Genomic DNA, 21,319 nt, shown 5'->3' on the forward strand with positions numbered 1-21,319 from the left:
CCCACTTGACGGGAGTGTATTCCTTTTGTTCATATCAGTTTTAGTGTGTTTTATAGAGCTGAGATTTACCTCACAAAAAGATGATATATTAGAAGCTATCTTTATTCCTAAATATGTAATAATCGGCTCATTAAAATGGACAGAAGGATTACTTTTGCCTATAGGCATGATTTGAGATTTTCCTAAAATTTATTTCATACCTGTAGTAGGGGATCATGAGAGATTGCCGACTGTGTTTAATATTGCCAGGAAATAGTTGTCTAAACTAAAGAAGCACTAGACTATCTCATCTAATGATTATTTTTTTCTATAGAATGCACTCTAATTCCGATAATTTTAAAACTGATACTTTAGGTCACCCCCTCCAAGGGTTCTTGAACTAAAAGTAGATAGAAGTGGTGCCCCTTGCTTGTATAAAAGAATCTAATAAAAGTCTTTGTCATGATTTTTGCACAAAATGGTCAGCCATTCTATGAACTTTTCTCCTAAACAAATATGTATAAACTTCTATGCTGATCCACCCCCATGAGAAGCTTTTCTGCTTGTAAATAAGCTAACTAAAGGCCAGGTTTGTACTAGAAAAGGTTTGCTGGTACACACATACTGGCAAACCCACTCAGAGTGGACATTGCTTATACTAGCAAAAAAAAAAGTGCTTTGGCAAATACACCAGGTAGTGGTTTGTCAAGTGAAATAAGCTATACAGGCAAAAGCATTTTTATTCCAGTATAACTATGCCTACACTAGGGCTTTTGCTGGTATAAGAAATGTCGCCAAAAAAAAATCACATCCTTAATCAACACTGCTATATTGGCAAAAGTTTCTAGTATGGACCTGGTTTAAGCATCATGGAGAACAGTCATACAGAAAGTTTCACTCTGGAACTTGCTCCCTTGTTGGTTTGACAAAGCCTTAGTTAGTTGATCATTAGGCCATGCTTCAAAGGTTACTGGTTACCTTACTGAGGTTTGGCATAAGTTCTTTGGATAAGAGGTGTCTTATATTTCAAAGCTAGTGTGGGCATGGAATTTCTCAACTCCTCCAATTTACAGAGGATGTTGGGATTAATCCAAAGAACATCTGCTTAATTCTAATTGCTGATAGTTGTTATGAACTTGTGGTACTAATTGTATGTTTATAATGTTTTAAGGGAGCCACAGAGTTGTGCAAAGGGTACATATGTTATAAAACCAGATATAAATAAATAAATGAGAGATGGTGTCTGAGTCTTCTTAAAATGCAAGATGATTAACTGCTGGGCCTAAAGGCCATCTGGTTCTCAGGTCTTATATTAGCCAACACTATTGGAAAAAAATATTAGTAACTAATGTAGTTAAAATATTTAAATCCATCTATTTATCAATCAAATGGAATATTGTAGCTTCCTACTCCAGTTTCTACACATGGAAAATAGGAACTCTACCTCCCCAAAAATGTTGTGAGGATCATACTGTTTGAAACTACGACTGTGAAAAGCACTTTGTACTATCAGTTACAAGCATTGCTAGGTTATCTCAGATAATACTTAACTCAAGCTTATTTGTATAATTAAGGCTAGGTCTACACTTGGGGTGGGTGTCGACCTAAGAAACGCAACTTCAGCTACGCATATCTTAGGTCGATTTACCTGGCCATGAGGATGGTGGCGAGTTGACTGCTGCCGCTCCCCCGTCGACTCCGCTTCCGCCTCTCGCTGTGGTGGAGTTCCGGAGTCGACGGCAGAACAATCGGGGATCAATTTTATTGTGTCTTGTCATAACCTAGTCCCAGATTTGGACCTTAGCGTCCAAAATATGGGAGTTAGCATGAAAACCTCCAAGCTTAGTTACCAGCTTGGACCTGGTAAAGCTGCCACCACCCAAAGAGCTGGTCCCCCCAAAAACCTTCCCTGGGGACCCAAAGACCCAAATCCTTTGAGTCTCACAACAAAGGGAAATAAACCATTTCCCTTCCCCCCTCCAGGTGTTTCCTCCCTGGGTTCCTGGAGAGATACACAGAAGCAAGCTCCGTGAATCTAAACAGAGGGATTCCACCCTCTCTATTTCCAGTCCTGGAAACAGAAGTACTTCCCTCTTCACCCAGAGGGTATGCAAAGTCAGACTAGTAAATCTAACACACACAGATTTCCCCCTGACTTCTTCCTCCCACCAATTCCCTGGTGAGCACAGACTCAATTCCCTGGAGTTCCCCACTAAAGAAAAACTCCAACAGGTCTTAAAGAGAAAGCTTTATGTAAAAAGAAAAAAAAAATACATAAAAATGGTCTGTCTGTATTAAGGTGACAAATACAGGGTCAATTGCTTAAAAGAAATATGAATAAACAGCCTTATTCAAAAAGAATACAATTCAAAGCACTCCAGCAACTACACACATGTAAATACAAAAAAACAAACCTATCTTTTTGTATTTACAACTGGGAAACAGGAGATTAGAAAGGCAGGAAACAGAAATCCTCTCATAGCCGAGAGAGAGTCAGGCACAAGACAAAGAACAAAGGACTCATATACAAACTTCCCTCCACCCAGATTTGAAAAAGTCCTGTTTCCTGATTGGTCCTCTGGTCAGGTGTTTCAGGTTACTTCTTTCCAGGTGAAAGAGACATTAACCCTTAGCTATCTGTTTATGACATGTCTACACTAGACGCGCTAAATCGATCCCCGATAGATCGATCACTACCTGCCGATCCAGCAGGTAGTGTAGACGTACCCTCTGATTATTTTTTGTTGTTGGAGTAGTCTGAGGTTCATGCTTTCTATGTGTTCTCCAGCTCCATGTGCTTATTATTATACATTTCCTTTTTGTTAACATACAGGGAGTAATGGACCAGAAAGTTAACAATCTCACTAGATCTTTACACCACATTTATCAGCATGGTATGTGAATGGCTTGTTGGGTCTCTGATTTTGCAGGCACAATTTTGCAATGAGTTTCAAATGCACTGGGAAAAATTTAAGTTCTTACTCATTTTATTAAAGGCCTACCCTTTTGGCCAGAACTCAGTCTGAAAGATTGTAGAAGAATTACACACATTCACCCACAGGTGCTGGCTTCCTCCTTTCCCTGGGGTACTCAACCCCCGCTTAGCCCCAAGCCCCACCCCCACTCCACCCCTACCCCCAAGTCCCCACTCTCACCCTGCCTCTTCCTACACCTGCTCTGCCCCTCCCCGAACATGCCCCCCTCCCCGCTCCACCCTCCAGTGCCTCCTGCATGCTGCAGAACAGCTGATCATGGCAAGTGGGATGCACTGGAAGGGATGGCGAGGAGTTGATCAGAGGGGCCAGCAGCAGGTGGGAAGTGCTGAGTGCGAGTGGGGAGCTGGCTGCTGGTGGGTGCTAAGCACCTGCTAATTTTTTTCCGTGGGTGCTTTCGCCCTGGAGCACTCACAGAGTCGGTGCCTAGGCATTCACTCCACACAAATAAGTTTCGGGGTCTGTTTGTTTTTAAAACTTCAGACTTATTGCAGCATTAATAGATTTCATGGTAATGATGCAGTCTCACTATGGTCTTGGTTCATCAGCAACATTCCCCTATGGGTGTTCTAGGAGCTCTATCAATTTTGATCTCTCTTAGTTTTGCTTACATAAGCAATACTTCTGGGATCAGTTCTTCACAGAATTTGACAGGATCTGATCACTCATAGCTTTCTGAGAGACCTATAATTCAGCTGTAACATGTGTTCTCTGTTGTCCAGAACCTTGTTTTTTCTCTATCACAGAGCTTAGCTCATTTCCATATTATTTATCTGCCAATTGCTTGGAGTCACAGTGTCATCGACTGTAGGAGAAAGTTGTACTATGTGGCGGCTTCTTGTCTCATGGTTATCAACTTTCAAGTGAGACTTCTTACTGCTCCACTGATATAATCAATTAATATTGGAGCTTGGCACCTCTCCCAGCCTTGATCAATATATACTCTGTCCACTTTAGGGAAGTAAATTCAGGATACTGTTTCTGGCTTGTAAATAACAGCATTCTTTTTTTGATTTCAGCATGGCGTCCTTCTCCTCACAAAGTTGTGTTCGTGTTTCTTTTATTTCTGCTCAGACATCCTCTGTAAAAGGGACAGTTTAACTTTCTGTACCAGTTTTAATTCGTGGCTATTGGATAGAGTTCTCTTTCATTGATTCTTCACTGCATGATCATACTAGGGGACATAAACAGCCATGTAGATAAAACGTGAAGAGAAGGTCTGAAGGTTGCACAAGGATAATAAACTGTACTCAAAAGAAAAATGTCTACATTCTACAAACATGTTGTATTTTACTTCAGAAGTTATCAAAACCACCCGCTAGTCTAATATAGAGATCTGAACTGTGCATTCCTTTGTATCAAAATTAGGTATTAAAGTCTAGTGACATTGTGAAGTGAATGTGGAGCTAAAAGTACACTCCATAAAAAAGAGCCTTTGATTCCTCCACTGTATATTTAAATGTGAAGGAAGGAAAGGCTAGTTTGGAATGACCCCTACTTTGCCACTCAATGTGGACATCCCAAACTTTTGTCAATAAAGCCTTTATTTCACACTATTATGTATTCCGTATATACATTCTCTCTCTCGCTCTCTCTCTCACTCTCACTCACACACACAGGATCAAGAAAGGCATATCAACTCCAAAAATATAGTTACTGCCTTTGATTCCACCAAAAGTAAAAGGAAATGGCAGATTTTCTTTTGAAAAAAACTGTCTAGCTTTGCCTCTCCAATATGAAATACATATTAGGTCACTTTTTCTTCATATTGGAAAGGTTGAGACATAATAAATTATTGAATAAATAGTAAATATACTTTGGTATACAGATCTGCTCAGCAGAGTGAATGTACTATTCATTCCCTTGCTATTATCAGGCCCCACATAATCATTGTATAGAAACTGAACTGGAGATTTTTATACGTTTCATTAATGTCTTTTTAAAAGTTTGTAGCGGATGCCTTAGAGAAGCAACTTAATTACCTAAAACTCCACAATGGAAAAAAGAGAAAAACTGCCCATTGAATAAAGACTCAAGCGGGCACGTGATTAACAAAATCCAAAAGTCTCCAGGAGATTACCAAATTACTCCAACCTTGAACAGATAAAGCAGAACCTCTGCTGGCTTTTATAGCCATTCATACATTTCTACCTATCATTTCAGGGAGACAGAATTTCTTACAACAGATTCACTTTCTCTGACAAATTCAGGAGGATTTGCTCCTTTGAAAAGATCAAGGAAATATCTATTATTTGTACGTCTAAAGGCAGCCGTCACAAGCAAATATATTCATTAAGATTGACATTGACTTGTTTCCCTCCCTAGGTCTGGCAGCTGCAAAGCCAGTGCTCTGGGTGGAGGCAGTGTGCAGAGCTGCCTGGCCATGCCTCCACTAGGAGCTGAGTGAGGGGGATGTCGTCGCTTCTGGGGAGCCCTTCAGATAAGCACTGCCCAGAGCTTGCCTTGCCCTGTCCTGTGCCCCATTCCCCTGCCTCTTCCCACACCAAACTCTGCTGCTGGGGGCAGGGGAGCCAGGTAGGGAGCCTGCCAGCCTCGACAACCTCCACCCCTAGCACCAGCGGGGGTCCTGGGCTGCATGCTGCTACCTGTGCCCCCCCAGCACAAGCAGGGGTCCCAGGCTGCCCACTGCCACCCACCCACGTGAGCACCCAGTCCACCCTCTCTCAGCACCCGTGGCACCCCCAAGCAGCTCCCCCCAAGTTTTAGTTGTGGGTAACTTTAGTAAAGGTCACGGACAGGTCATGGGCCATGAATTTTTGTTTACTGTCCGTGACTTTCACCAAAAATACCTGTGACTAAAATGTAGTCTTAATAACAATCTTGTTTATGTAACAATCAAGGGAGGTTCATTTTTCATTTTCTATAACAGATAAGTAGCTTTTGCGTTTTTTTGTGTAATGATACCAACACAATAAATTTTAGGGGATAATCATGTTTTACTTCATGTCAACTTCTTGAAAGCAAACTGATGACTTTTCAGTGTTGTAGGGAGCTCTGCAGCTGTTTCAAACACTATTTCAAACGCCTCCAGTCAGTTCAACTACTGACATACATAGTGAATAGGGAAGCCAACAAACAGGGCCGGCTCCAGGCACCAGCGCAGCAAGCAGGTGCTTGGGGCAGCATCTCCGGCTCTTCGGCGGCAATTCGGCAGCAGATCCCTCGGTCCCTCTTGGAGGGAAGGACCTGCTGTCGAAGAAGAAAGCAGCACGGTGGAGCTGCTGCCGAAAAGCCGCCGAAGTGCTGCCGATCACGACTTCTTTTTTTCTTTTTTCCTGCTGCTGGGGGCGGCAAAAACCCTGGAGCCAGCCCTGCCAACAAACTTGACAATTTCAGTCTCATCAAAAGCGACAATCAGAATATGTCTTTGCAAATATAATGAGAACAGCTGGTACAGAGACACTTACTAGAAGGTAAGCTGCTTTTCACAGGTCAAAAAAATCTGTTTCTCATAGGAAATCACTCAAAACACACAGTATCACTGATTGCTTAGGTGAACAGTGACGGATCGCTAAGTGTTAAAAATTTCACCAGTTGTTGGCAAGTGTGAGAATTTTAAGCTGATAAAATACAGTGTAGAAGGAAAGAGAAAAAGATGCTTGTCTGCTCACAAAAAAAGGTCAACGACACATCTGTAATCTGACTAAGGTATTGCCATTTGACTTCCTAGTCTCACACTTACCCCCCTTATTCATTTTCCACGTGTGACGCCTCCAGGAATACCCAAGGTTGAGAGGCACCTCGCTACCATCTGTCCTTAGCGCGAGGAAGCCTTGTCCATGCTGCCATGGGTCAGCTCCCTGACTCCACCGGCCATAGGCAACACAAACATTCCTGTCTAGGTCTGTGGAGTCCCTGTTCTCTCTCTCTATGGCAGTGATATGCAATTACATTTTCTGGGGGGCTGGAAAGGGGAAGGCAGTATAAGGCAATAACCAAATCTTGGAGGGCTCTCTAGTGGATGCACGTCAATTCATCATCTATTTGGCAGGGACTGGCAACCTATGGCACGTGTACCAAAGATGGTACATTGGCTGATTTTTGAAAGCATGCAGACTGCTAGTCCAATCAGGGGGACATTTTGGGATGCACTTCAGTTTATTTTCCCTCTGTTTTCTATCATGCCATGTATAGGTAAAGTCTGTGTATCCAAATTTCAATTGACCTAAAATCCTGAATATCCAAATGAGCAGTGTGTCCCCCATGCTCATGAAGAAAAACAGGTTTTTTGGTCCCGAGGTTGGACAGAGAAAGGGGAGCCTCCTTAGTACTGCTTAAGTGTGTGTGGGGGGAAGCTGCAAGGAAGTGGAGGGCAGTAGTGGAGGCCCAGGGGAGCAAGGAATGGCTGCCCCCAGAGCCTGTCCCATCCCTGGCTCCCCCACCTTTGCTCAGCTCTGGCTCCCAGCTAGGGACGCTGCTGTAAGGATGGCCTCTAGAGACTACAGGCTCCATTGAAGACCTACAAGCTCCAGAAGTCACACATCTGTATTAAAGAGAAAGAGAGCTATGGGTTACACTGTACAAATCTGTTAGTTGCTTTTGGTTCAGAGGCTGCTCTGCGGGGCTTAGTAGCCTTTCTTTTAAAGAACCAAGCTGGCAGAGTGGTGGCTTTTAATGCAAGATTCTGAGTCACTGAAAAATGATCAGGTGGATCTTAGTCTTCCACTAGGCACTAAGCATGGGGAAAGCCATATCACACCCTAGCTTTGCTTGAGCGACTGCGGAACTTTCTGTAGGCTAGTTTCTAAGGTCCAGAGTCTGATCTCAATTACATTGGTGCAAATCCAGAATAATTTCATTACAATCAAAGGAGTTATGCTGGAGTTACACCAGTGTGACAGAGTACAGAAATTAGCCCCAAAAGGTCTCAAAATCAGTCGCATTAGTGGAAATGAGAGAAAATGAATGTTTATCCAACATGAAAAGACAGTTACGTTTTCCGTAACTGGTGTTCTTCGAGATGTGTTGCTCATGTCCATTCTATATTAGGTGTGCGTGCTCGCCACATGCACTGGTGCTGGAAGTTTTTCCCTCAGCAGTATCCGCAGGGGACTGGCTCTAGTGCCCCCTGGAGTGCCACCCGCATGGCGCGGTATAAGGGGCGCCACCGGCTCCCCCTACTTGCAGTACCTTCTTGCTGGAAATTCTGACAGTGGAGGAGGAGGGCAGGTCATGGAATGGACATGATGAACACATCTCAAAGAACACTAATTATGGAAAAGGTACCTCTCTTTTCTTCTGCAAGTGCTTGCTCATGTCCATTCCATATTAGGTGACTCCAAAGCAGTACCCTGGAGGTGGATAGGAGTTCACGGACGTGTAGATTGCAACACAGCTCTGCCGAACCCAGTATTGTTTCTGGCCTGCTGAGTGATGGTGTAATAAGAGGTAAACGTGTGAACAGAGTACCACATTGAGGCTCTACAGATGTCCTGGAAGGGATGTACGCCAGGAAGGGCACCGAAGACTGTCTTGGTCAGGCTCTCTGGGACCAATCGCATTCGGCGGATTTTACCAAGCAATCCATACCTCACACTACGTGACTGGTACCAGGATGTCAAACGGGACTGGGAGCTACTATGGGCTGGTTGTCAGGAGGATCATCCTGAGTAGGGTGATCGCCTTCTTGGAGACAGGCAATGATGGGTAAGCGATTGGTAGTCTCTGGTGGACGATCAGTCCTGGACCCTTGGAGACGGTTAGGACTAGTCCCAGAGTTTTTGCCAGGTGGTGCATGCCTCAGAGCGTCTGCACCAATCTACTGGCGAGGTGTCATAAACAGATAGTTAAGGGTTAATGTCTCTTTTACCTGTAAAGGGTTAACAAACAGGGAACCAGACACCTGATCAGAGGACCAATCAAGAAACAAGATACTTTCAAATCTCGGTGGAGGGAAGCCTTTGTTTGTGTTTTTTGGGTTTTGCTTTGTTCTCTCTGGGTCCTGGAAGGGACTAGACGTGCAACCAGGTTTCTTGCCAATCTCTCTGCTACAGTCTCTTATATATTCAGAATAGTGAGTATTAAGGAACAGGCGGTTATAGTCTTTTTAATTGGTTTTCTTTATTTGCAAATGTGTATCTGGCTGGTAGAGTTTTAATGTATATTTGGCTAAAAGTATTTTAAATTGTATTTCTGCTGGAGGAGTCTTTTTCTCCAGTTTCTATAAGCTGACCCTGTGACTTTTACCATCTAAATTGCAGAGAACTTTTACCTTTTTCTTTCTTTTTTTATTAAAAGTTTTCTTTTAAGACCTGTTTGATTTTTTCCCCTTGTTGAGGCTCCAGGGAATTGAGTCTGTACTTAACAGGGAAGGGAGGGGAGAAGGATGGAATCCCTTTATTTTAGATTCATGGAGCTTGAATCTGTATTGCCTTTGGGTGAGAGAGAAAGTGGGGGGTGGGGGGGAAGGGACATTCCTCCCTGTTTTAAGATTCAAGGAGATTGAATCACAGTAATATTCCAGGGTAACCCAGGGAGGGAAATCCTAGGAGAGGCACAGGTGAGGGAAAGAGTTTACTTTCCTTGTGTTAAGATCCAGGCGATCTGGGTCTTGGGGGTCCCCAGGGAAGGTTCTGGGGGGACCAGAGTGTATCAGGCACTGGAATTCCTGATTGGTGGCAGCTTATCAGATCTAAGCAGGTAATTAAGCTTAGAGGAATTCATGCTGGTACCCCAACTTTTGGACTCTAAGGTTCAGATTGGGGAAAGATACTATGACATGAGGTATGCCTCAAGTCCCTCGATTGGTGCCCCTGGTGTGGGGACTTAAGAGGGCTCCACTGAGCTTGCCTCTCCAGGTGAATGCTGGTGGGACATCCCTCTCGATAAGGATTGGTATCGCTGAGGCAGGAACACATGGATAAGTTCCAATGCAGATTTTCCCTGAGACCTGCGTACTGCAAGAGCTGGTGTAGGTGCCACTGGGAGTGTCAGGCTCTCTTGAGTTGCTCAATGAGCTTCGGGTGTCGATGGCACCTGAAGCTGGCTGGGGCCTGCACGGCTATCCCGGGGTCGCAGGCAAAGCAGGGGATGGGCTGCACTGCTTGACTTGAGCTGGGACCCGACTTCCCGAACGGGGTATTGAGCTGCCCGGCACAGATCATGGCTCACCCCCAGCCCTCTCCTGTGCTTTACAGGAGGAAGGAGAGCTTCCTCTCCCAGTCTTTTTCAGCTTCTTTCCCAAAGCCTTGGAGGGGAACCGGTGCCGGCTTATGGATAGAGCTGGTGGAGCACTGTGCATGAAGGCTGTGGTGCTCAGTGCGGAGTCGGACCACTGCTCCGGTGCTGGAGTGAATGCCGACTCCATTAGGAGCACTTTCAGACAGATATCAAGCTCCTTCTTCACCCTAGGTTTTAAGGGACGTGCAGATACAGCACTTGTCACTTATGTGCCCTTCACCTAAGCACCTTAGGCAGCTGGTATGTAGATTGCTGATGAGCATAGGCTGTTTGCAGTGATTGCAGGGCTTAAAGTCTGGGGACCGGGGCTTGGACAGGGACGTGGGAAGGGGTGAGCACTTACTTTAGGTGGCTCCCAGAAGAAGCAGCATGTCTCCCCTCCAGCTTTTACGTGGAGACATGGCTAGGTGGCTCTGTAGCTGCGCACTGCCCCATCTACTGGCATCACCCCCACGTCTATCATTGGCCATGATTCCTGGCCAATGGGAACTGCAGAACCGGCACTTGGGGTGGGGGCAGTGTGCGGAGCTCCCTGGCTGCCCCTATGCATAGGAGCTGGAAGGGGGACATGCCGCTGCTTCTGGGAGTTGCATGGAGCTGGACAGGCAGGAAGCCTGCCTTAGCCCCGCTGCGCCACCGACTGAACTGTTAACAGCCCAGTCAGTGGTGCTAACCGCAGCCGCCAGAGTCCCTTCTTGACCGGGTGTTCCAGTTGAAAACTGGACCCCTGGCAAGCCTAAATCAGGGTCTAAGAGAAAACAGAAATAATTTAGATCTAGGTCCACTTGTTGTTCCACTCTCTACTGACAATCAAAGCAATGATGCTAGATATGGTGGGCCTGTGTACTATGTGTATGCCTGCACATTACAGACTGGACTAAGCCCACCAAACTCATTTGACATAGGCTACCAAATAACGATCAGATTAGTTGGTTAGTAGTAAACTATGTCACATTTGAATGGTTCTGCTAGAGCAGGACTAACCCTGTGAGACATCATCTGTCTCAACAAATATTATTTAATGAAACTGTCATCCTCAGATCACGTAAGGTGAATATGATTTTAAAATCATGCTGCTTCTTTATGTTACTTGCATAAACATTTGTACATTTTCCTTTACATTTACCAAGATTATGTTAATCTTGTAGAGAAGAAATATTACATTACAGTTATTCCAGTATTATACCATGCCATAATAGCTCTTCTTTCATCAAAATTGCAGCATATAAAATCAAAATGTTAAATTCAGGAAATATGATTTTATTTGACTTAATCTGTAAACTGAATCATTATATATTGGATCATATGTTCTGGATAATCAGAATGCTTACTGTAACCTGCACGTGACGTATGCATTACATTCATTTTGCATTTTATTACTTTTATATTAGTTATTTTCTAAAATTCTGTATAACCTTTACTCACCTCCTTTTTACAGATTTTTTTCTGTTCTCAAAATTATATGGACATTTCAGATTTTAAAAAATATGTTACTACACTCAAGCAACTAGTTTGGCCTTTAAAATTCTCTTGCTTCCAGTTGACCTATATTTTCATCCTTTAGTCTTCAGTACTAGACAAGGTATTCCCCTCAGGAATTTCACGTTTGGTGCTGCCTCAGACAGAATATGAACAGTTGCTGCACAGATGCCATGGACCAGGGAACCCTGCTCTGTACACACTTCTGTTTTTATAAAAAAGATAAACAGCACCTGTATATCTTCAGAGTCAATGGCCTTAAGAAAACTGCCTGTCTGCAGCCAAAACACACAGAGTGCATATATACACTGTATATTAACTCTGAAAATCACATGAAAGGATCACAAGATTTTATTGCTTTATTATCGTTACTAAGAAAATTACATATAGCAACAATTTTCTAGATATCAGCATCATAAATCTTTTTCCTGATATTCATTTCAAGACATTTCTTCCTTTGCATATGCTCTCTTAAAGAATCACTTTCCAGTCCAAAAATTCAACCTACCCTAAAATTTCATATTTAACATTTTATTACTGATTATTAAAATTCTGTCAGCCAAATCCTCCGAAATGAGGCTTCACAATTGCAAATAAAAACTATTCCACTAGCTGAACTACTGTAGCAGATGCACACAGTGTTGTGCAATCATACCATGTTGTCCCTCCAGTCAGACTGCCAGCTCCACTTTTGAGATGAAGCAGTGTACAGCAGGAAGAGAGCCTTGTAAACAAAAAGATCCAGCATGCTTACAAGGATAAGGGCAGCAGGTATAGTGGAGGGATAATACAATATACTTGGATGTGCCTATATACTGAAAGAAAACTGGTTGGTTTAATTTTAGACCTCAAAGACTTGACAGTTTTCTGTCAAAACATGGTGCCCAAATTTAACAACTGATCTACAAATAAAGACTGTACATTTATGCAACTAAATATCAAATTCTGAGATGGCAGGTGGAAAAATCCTGCTCTGGTGGGCAAAAGGAAAAGAATAGGTCAAGTAAATACATTTAAATTCTAGTTCTGTACACTTGTTCCTGCTTCTGCTCTACGAAGGTAACTTCTGATCTCACCAAGGGCGCAGAAGGCCTCGTATTCATTGGACCTGATGCCATTCTGGCACAGAAAGGCAGCTGGGAGCAAGATTTGACAAGGCCTAACATCCTCTGCATATCATGGATCAGGCTCTGCAGGAACACAGGGTTTTCTGGGAAGTAGGACAGTTGTGAGTTAAGGAGGACAGCATGCAACTGCTGCTCAGTAGATCAAGCAGTGCAGAAGCTACGGCAGCTACATAACTGCTCTGCAGCCTAAAGCAAAGGAGATTTCTTCTGCCCAGGAGAGGTTCCCACTGTGCAGCCCAAGTACTTGGGCTGAGTGCAGAGTATGGGATTTCACTCGGAGGAGAGAAAGCAACATGGTTATAATTTCCATCTCTAAGTCAGTAAAGTCACAAATAATTACACCACCTGCCAAATATTACAGTTTGCAAAAAGTTCACCCCAGTAACTTGGCGAACATTTCAAGCACTCAAACTTCAAATTATGAACAATCTGCCATGCTAAACACATTTGGCTTAATAGGTTTTCAAAGAAATACTATACTTGTTTTACAATGATTATTTTACTCCTCTGTGCTACTCAAACAGATAAGGAGACATATGTTATTATACAGAAAAGCACTTCAGAACTTGAGTCCATCCCTGTTCTGGACACCATTTAAGCACATTCTTAACTTTAGGTAGGTGCTTAAATCCCATTGACTTCAATGGGCCTCTTTAATAGTGTTCCCCACTCTTGCAATTTTATCACTACTCCCCCAATATTTGGTGTTTTTCTTAATTCCCGTCTCCTGCAGAAATGAGAGAGAATGAGAAACACAGTTTTCAGTCAAAAAAAGTATATTTCTAGTCCTCCTGATTGCAGAGAAAAGCTGGACAATGAACACTAAAAGATCAAACACCAAGAGCAAATAAGAAAACAAATGTATTATTTGTAAAGTCTCATGGTTTTAGGGGGCTGACTTGTGACTTTTGAACATGTGATGCTGGCAACACTGCTTTATGTAGGTGCTGAAGTGTTGATCTGATAGGGATCATTACCTGAATTAGGGCCATAGTCCCTGTCCCAAGGATGTTGCAATCTAGAACACAGACAGATTAATAATTCAGCTGCATAATACATCAGGTGCCAGTCTGCATTTGAATAATGCAGGCATCTTGCGGAGATGAGAGGAAATAATCTGCCTGTCACTCTGTAACCTGTTTGTCAGTGCCAACACCACCTCCATACTCAGGATTTTTACTACAGAAAAGAAACTGCAGAGCTAACCAGTGATTCAAATAAATACAAGCACACAGTATTAATTCTAAGTTTTAAAATGCAATTTGGGTATAATGTAACTACACATCACTTTAATTAAACTATCATTACTTTCAGAAATTCTATAAATCCCTAAGAAAGAATCAGTCATTTGTTTTTGGGCCATATGAAGACATGATTAAAATGACAAATACTCTCATCATATGAATAATGCATTCACTGTGTATCTAAAACAAGCTCTGTTCCAAAGAGATGTTTAATCCATTCCCTGCTTTTGGGGATAAAATGGAATTAAAAACAGGACATTTATTTCATGAAATGCCTGGTTTGGGCTTCAGGTTTGTCATGATGATAAAAAATGTCATGGACCCAGTGACTTTACAGTTTGTCCACAACTTTTCCTTGTGTCTTGGATTTCACAGGTTGCAGAGGTATGGGGGTCACCCAGGTCATGGGCTGACCATGTTTGCTGTCACAAAAGCTCAGGGCGGGTGATCCAGCAAGTGACTGGGGCAGGAAGGGAGTGGGACATCATGGGAGAAATCCCCACCTGCATGCTGTTTGAGAACCAATGGACTGGAGAAGGGAGCTGGACCAGCCCTTTGAGACAGGAGCTGCCGCTGCAGGAATAGTGAGGGATTGGTTTGTTCTGCACCTCAACCTCCCCTCAGGGCCTATTATCATCCACGGACAGGACCAGATCCCCAAAGGACATCCCACCCTAGTGGCAGGACTGGACTTTACCGCCCTCCATCGTGTGGCCCCATTACTTTCAGTGGTGTTCTTGTGACTTTACATACCATTTCTCCTTAAACTTGTGACATTTACTAAGTTTACCTTGACTGTTCTGTGATTTTTGATCAAAGATGCCATGACAAAGCGCCAGTCTTACTTACAGAATCATAGAAATATAGGGCTGGAAGAGATCGCAAGAGGTCATCAATTCCAGCCCCCTATGCTGAGGAAGGACCCTGTATACAGAGATCATCCCTGCCAGGTGTTTATCTAACCTGTTCTTAAAAACCTCCAATGATGGGGATTCTACAGCCTCCCTTTGAAGTCTACCCCAGAGCTTAACTACCCTTATAGTTAGAAAGTTTTTCCTAATATCTAACCAAAATCTCTCTGGCTGTAGGTGAAGCACATTAATTCTTGTCCTACTGCAAGTGAACATGGAGAATAATTGATCCTCATCCTCTTTATAAAAGCCCTTGACTTATTTGACGACTGGTATCCCCCTCAGTCTTCTTCTCTCAAGACTAAATATGCTATTCTTTTAACCCCTTGCTCACAGGTTACATTTTCTAAACATTTCATCATTTTTGTTGCTCTCCACAGAACTCTCTCCAATCTGCCCACATCTTTTCTAAAGTATAGTGCCCAAAATTGGACACAGTATTCCAGCTGAGTCTTCACCAATGCCGAGTACAATAGGACAATTACCTTCCACGTCTGACAAACAACACTCCTGTTAATACACCCCAGAATGATATTAGTCTTTTTGTAACTAGAATCATTGTTGACTCATATTCAATTTGTGACCACAAGAACCCCCATATTCTTTTCAGCAATATAGCATCTACCCAGTTATTCCCCATTTTGTAGCTGTGGATTTGAGTTTTCCTTGCTAAGGGAAAAAAAGACAAGGGAAAAAAAGACAGAGAATGTCACGTGGAATTGCTTCAGAAGCCTTACTAAAATCAAGATATATCATCTTTATTTTTCCCCCCATCCACTAGATCAGTGGTCCCCAAGTTGGTGCCTGCAGGCGCCAAGGCGCCCACTAGGGCATCTATCTGCATCTGCGTACTGGCCTGTGGACAAGCATCTGCCGAAATGCCGCTGAAAAACGGCAACATCAAGAACCGTTGCCGCCGAAATGCCGTCAAAAAGCATCATCATCAAGAGGCATCGCCGCCGAAATGCCACTGATTTTCGGCAGTATTTCAGTGGCGATGCCTCTTGAAGTTGCCGCTTCTTGGTGGCATTTCAGTGGATACTTGTCTGCCGGCCACAGTCCTCGGTGGCTCGTCATCCGGCTCCCACTAGATGAAAATGGTTGGGGACCACTGCACTAGACCACTACCCCTGTAGAAGAAAAGTACGTTGGTTTGGCATGATTTGCACTTGACAAAACTATGTTGGCTATTCCTTATAACCCTATTATCCGCTAAATCTTAAAACTGATTGTTTAATCATTTGTTCCAGTATCTTTCTAGGCACTGAAGTTAGGTTGATTGTTGCAACAGTTCTTTAGCTTGGTTACAAATTCAAACTTGAGACATATGTTACAACCACCTTTTGTTTGTGCATCCTGTCAGCCTTCACCTTAAGAGCCAAGGGGATCGCTCAGATAAGGCAGAAACAGTCAATTCACCTTCAGATTTAAACAAATTATCTCTTATACACAGAGACAGAAGCCAAAGAAAAATTTAATGGGACTTCCTCTACCAAAGATTCTGGAAGACTATTTTCCCAATGGATAGGCAGATGGAAAATAGTACTTTGTTCAGAAGATGAGGACCTCCTTTTCCCAGGTTTCTTAATTGCTCGTTGCGATGGGGTGTACTCCCCATACTGGTACTGAGAGGACTGGATTAGGCCAGGTGGGCCCAATCAGCGAATTAAGCAGCAAATGAGAGAGATAAGCTGTATGAGGAGCTAATTGCGAGGAAGCTCACCTGTGAAAGAGGAGACGGTAGGCGGAGTTAGTATAAGTCCAGGAATCTGGTAGCAGCAAAGGCTGCCCAGAGGATTTTGCCATCAGTCTCTGTTTAGTAGAGAGTGAAGGAGGGAACCAAGGGAAATAATAGGACCCTGGGGTCCTGGCCCTAAGGGAAGGGCATACACTCAAGAAAGCAGGGTGGGAAGAGAGCTTGTGGGATGCGGGGTAGAAAGCAGCAAGGTTGTAGACTAAACAGATTGTGGCTGCATGTTGTAGGGAATCTGGGTTGGAACCTGAGTAGAGGGTGGGCCTGGGTTCCCCTATGTGACACTGGGGAAGCGGCACTGGTGGGGCAGTGAACTGGAAGATTGCCTGGGTCACTGGAGGAGTGACAGGGTCAGGGCACCGGGTGTGAGAACTGCCAGAGGCCCCTTGAACAGAAGAGACTTTGAAAGATTATACCCTTGAAGTGGGGAATGCTGAGTGACCTGGCTGGAGGGCTGAGTAACAAAGAGGCAGCAGCAGCTCTTGGAGTGAGAGAGAAGCTGTGGACCAAGAGAGACAGAGAGAGACGGTGTGCAACAGGAGCGGGATTGGCATTATGGAGCTAATCCCCAGAACAGCCAGGAGGAGGTGCCATTGCAGCACCAAGTGGAGCAACCCCATTACACATCAACTGGAGATGCTACTCACATTCAAGGCTGAAACTGGAAGAATCTGTGCCAAGCACAAAAATTTTAGACGTTGGCTCTTCTCATTTCTTCCACAAGGACTATACTGGGAACACAGAACACAGCCTTATAAGTGTGCGTTCTTCTCTCAAATACAGTAGGCACACTGAATGCAAGTCTGTGATGGACATGTGGCACAAGCTGTTTCATATATAACTTTAAACTTCAATAATGCTCTCCTCCTCTCACAATTTCAATTTAAAAAAATTCCAAAAGAATACAATATAATAAATAGATACTGTGATGGGGCAAGGCCAGATGGCTACAGTAAAGTACTGAGGAACAGGTATGTTAGCCCCAGGCTAAACAAATCCCTAGTACCCTGGTAAAAAAATGGCAGTTGCTCCAGGTTAATCAAGGCACCTGAGGCCAATTAAGATCTTTCTATAAGGCAGTGGAGATAGCTACTTTGATTAGAACACCTGCAGCCAATCAAGGCAGGCTAATCAGGGCACCAGGGTTTAAAAAGGAGCTCACTCCAGTCAGGCAGGGAGAAGCCAGAGGAGAAGGAGCGCGTGTGAGGAGCTGGGAGCAAGAGGCACAAGGAGCTGAGACTGAGAGGGTGTGCTACTGAAGGATTGAGGAATTATCAGACAATCAAGCATTATCAGACAGCAGGAGGAAGGTCTTGTGGTGAGGATAAAGAAGGTGTTTGGAGGAGGCCATGGGGAAGTAGCCCAGGGAGTTGTAGCTGCCATGCAGCTGTTACAGGAGGCACTATAGACAGCTACAATCCACAGGGCCCTGGGCTGGAACCCGGAGTAGAAGGCGGGCCCGGGTTCCCCCCAAACCTCGCAACTCCTGATCAGACACAGGAGGAGGTGACCCAGACTGTGGGTTCCACCAGAGGGGAGGATCACTGAGGTGAGCAAATCCGCCAATAAGCGCAGGACCCACCAAGGTAGAGGAGGAACTTTGTCACAATACTTAATAAGTTGAGTTTTATTGACTCATGATGTAAAATACTACCCAACTATGGTACCAGCAGAGATCTGTATTCACCTCAGGAAGCACTGAATCTTGATTTTTATTGGACTGGAAAAACTAGTATGTGACCATGTAATTAAAGACTGCATAATAATACATACAGAATAAAGGCAGCACAGGAGATCTTCATTCTGGAGCTTTCTAACTTTGGAGAATTTGACTTTGCTATCTAAACAACATTCATTAAATGAAAGGAGGCAGAAGGGAGTTGTTTGCCTAAGATGTTTTTAGATAGAAAAAAACCAATTCTACTATGCACAACTGAAGTGCTTTCCTCTGTCAGCATATCATCATCAGGGTTTGAACCTTGGACCTTCAGCACTGCAGCACAGACCACTGAGACAATGTGACTAAGGCAAGGTTTATACTACAGACTTATATTGTATAACTACTTTGCTCAGGGGGGTGAAAACTCGACATCCTTGAACAATGTAGTTATACTGCTCTAACCCCCCCAGGTAGACAGAGCTATGCTGTCAGGAGAGCTTCTCCCATCGGCATAGCTACTGCCTCTTGGGGAGGTGGATTAACTAAGCCAATGACAGAAGCTCTCCTGTTGGCGTAGGAGCATCTTCACTAAGGCGCTACAGCGGCGCAGCTGCGTTGATGCAGTGTTTTAAGTGTAGACCTGCCCTCAGTGGCACTCGGGTCTGTCATATTACAGCTGTGAGTTCCATTCCCAGGTTGTGTAACCTCTTCGTGGAATATCAAGACTTGCTCAGTAATAAAGGCTGTGAAGTCATAGGGCAGGTCTACACTATGGGGGAAAATCGATCTCAGATACGCAACTTCAGCTACGTGAATAACGTAGCTGAAGTCGAAGTATCTAATATCGAATTACTCACGGTCCTCACGGTGCGGGATTGATGTCCGCGGCTCCCCATGTCGACTCCTCAACTCCGTTCGGGTTGGTGGAGTACCGGAATTGATATAAGCGCATTCCGGGATCAATATATCGCGTCTAGATGAGACGCGATATATCGATCCCCGAGCAATCGATTGCTACCCGCTGATACGGTGGGTAGTGAAGACATAGCCACAGATTTAGTAACACTAGTCAGTAGAACTGAGACTTGAATTTCTGGTATTTGGTATCTAGTACTGTGCATCTTCCAGGAGGTCAAATGGTATTGTGGTTGGGAGAGGGGGTGGCCACATCATTTATTTTGCCTGTGTCTCATTAGAGGAGGTTCAGCTTTGTGTGGCATGCTGGAGTGAGATGCATCGTGTATGCATAGTGCTGATGTAATGTTGAACGAGTTTAGCAGTAAGCCTGAAGCAAGCTCTGCTGAACAAAAGACTAATGGGAAATGTCAGCTTCTAACACCTTATAACTTGGCCCAATTACCATTATTATTTAACATTTATATTGCAGTAGCGCCTAGGAGGGTCAACCTAATTGAGGCCTCATCGTGATAGGGCTGCATAAACACATAGAAAATCAGTCTCTGCCCCCTAGAGTCTACAGTCTAAAAGACAAGACATGATCGATGGGAGAGAGAAACAAGATAGTTGGGGTGGGGATGGTATAATATGGGACATATACAATTCTTAGCCAATCAGAAGCAGTGATCACAACTCACTACCTACCTAGACAGTCTGCAGGGCCGGCTCCGGGCACCAGCGCAGCAAGCAGGTGCTTGGAGTGGCCAACAGAAAGATGCAGCATGTCCAGCTCTTTGGCAGAAATTCGGCGGCGGGTCCCTCAGTCCCTCTTTCCCCTCCCCCTGCTTGGGGCAGCAAAAACGCTGGAGCTGGCCCTGACAGTCTGAATAGATTTTTCAAGAGGACAACAAAAAGCACCTCCTTGACCCGAATGTCAAAGTGCCCATGCAAACAAAGGGGGCATTACAGTAATTGTAAAAAGCAGATTTTTAATTTTTTTTTTATAATGAAAATGTGAGGCAACTGAAATATAGCGCATCACTAGAGCGCTCCATATAATAAACTGTAAACCACTTGATAAAACTAACAAATGATTTGGCTTCTCTAACTTGTAAGGTATTGTTGTGAAAATGGGGCAAGGGCAATTAAAATTTAAACTAGCTGGTCTACCTGGGATGCTTTGTCTCCTCACAGCCAATGCTCCTTCAGGTGGTTTTGTCTGGTTTGCAGATTTAGTATAGGGACTCTCATCTGAAAACAAACAAACAAACAAACAGTGAAGGTTTCAGTTTCAAATATGTTGTAAGTGATATATTTCAACATAATTTCTGATTTAACAAGCAATTTACTTCTCTCACAAAAAGGAACAATTTGATAACATACCAGGAACACTATTAGTCCTATAGGATTGTCATAAGGTAGCCCCACCCAGAGCACCCTTGTAAGGAAGGCTGTGGCATAACAGTTTTTCTTTCTTTCTTAGTCCCCAGGAATAGTTCAAAGAATCTTTCCAAGTATAAATATAGCCCTTGTGGGGTTCATTTAATGCAAAAGTCCCATCCATATAAATCATAACAAAACAAGTCCCACTAATGAGAATTCCTCCAGCATAGTCCAAACAGTATATATACTATGCGACGTACATCCCCGCAGTCCCTCACCAAGCCCTTCCGCTCCAGTGCCTCCCTAGGGTCCCTCACCACATCCTGACACTCGAGTGCACTCTTGTCCTGTCCTTTTATTAGGACAGCCACCCTCGCCTTTCCAACTGGAGTACAACTCTACTCCCATGTTTCCTCTGGGTCCAGTTCTCAAGCCCTGGAGCGGTAAGCGGGTAAGCTCCTCCACTGGTTTCCTGCCTTCAGCCCTCTCCGGCCCACAGCTCTGGCTCTCCAGCATTGAGCCAGCAGACAACTCCCTCTACTGCTCCTCCTGCCTTCATCCCTCTCCAGCCCTCCCCCTCTACCTTTCTGGCTTGGGGATACCAGCCAGCAAACCCCTCTTGCTGCTCTCCTTGCCTTCAGCCTTACCCCAGGAGCACCTTCTTTTCTCTTCCAGGACCACCTCCAGTTCCCT

At 44.1% G+C, this 21,319-nt stretch overlaps 1 protein-coding gene across 12 annotated transcripts in view; it reads right to left on the reverse strand.

Moving 5' to 3' along the window:
* GRIP1 (glutamate receptor interacting protein 1) overlaps positions 1 to 21,319 on the reverse strand; it is a 584,939-nt gene that overhangs the window by 182,370 nt on the left and 381,250 nt on the right. For all 12 annotated transcript variants that reach the window (XM_050923229.1, XM_050923277.1, XM_050923304.1 and 9 more), the window contains exon 2: positions 20,414 to 20,494. In XM_050923229.1, coding sequence (XP_050779186.1) covers positions 20,414 to 20,494 — 81 coding nt within the window. The remainder of the gene's footprint in view (positions 1 to 20,413; positions 20,495 to 21,319) is intronic.

Source organism: Gopherus flavomarginatus, chromosome 1 (genome assembly GCF_025201925.1).
Source record: "Gopherus flavomarginatus isolate rGopFla2 chromosome 1, rGopFla2.mat.asm, whole genome shotgun sequence".
Classification (NCBI taxonomy): domain Eukaryota; kingdom Metazoa; phylum Chordata; order Testudines; family Testudinidae; genus Gopherus; species Gopherus flavomarginatus.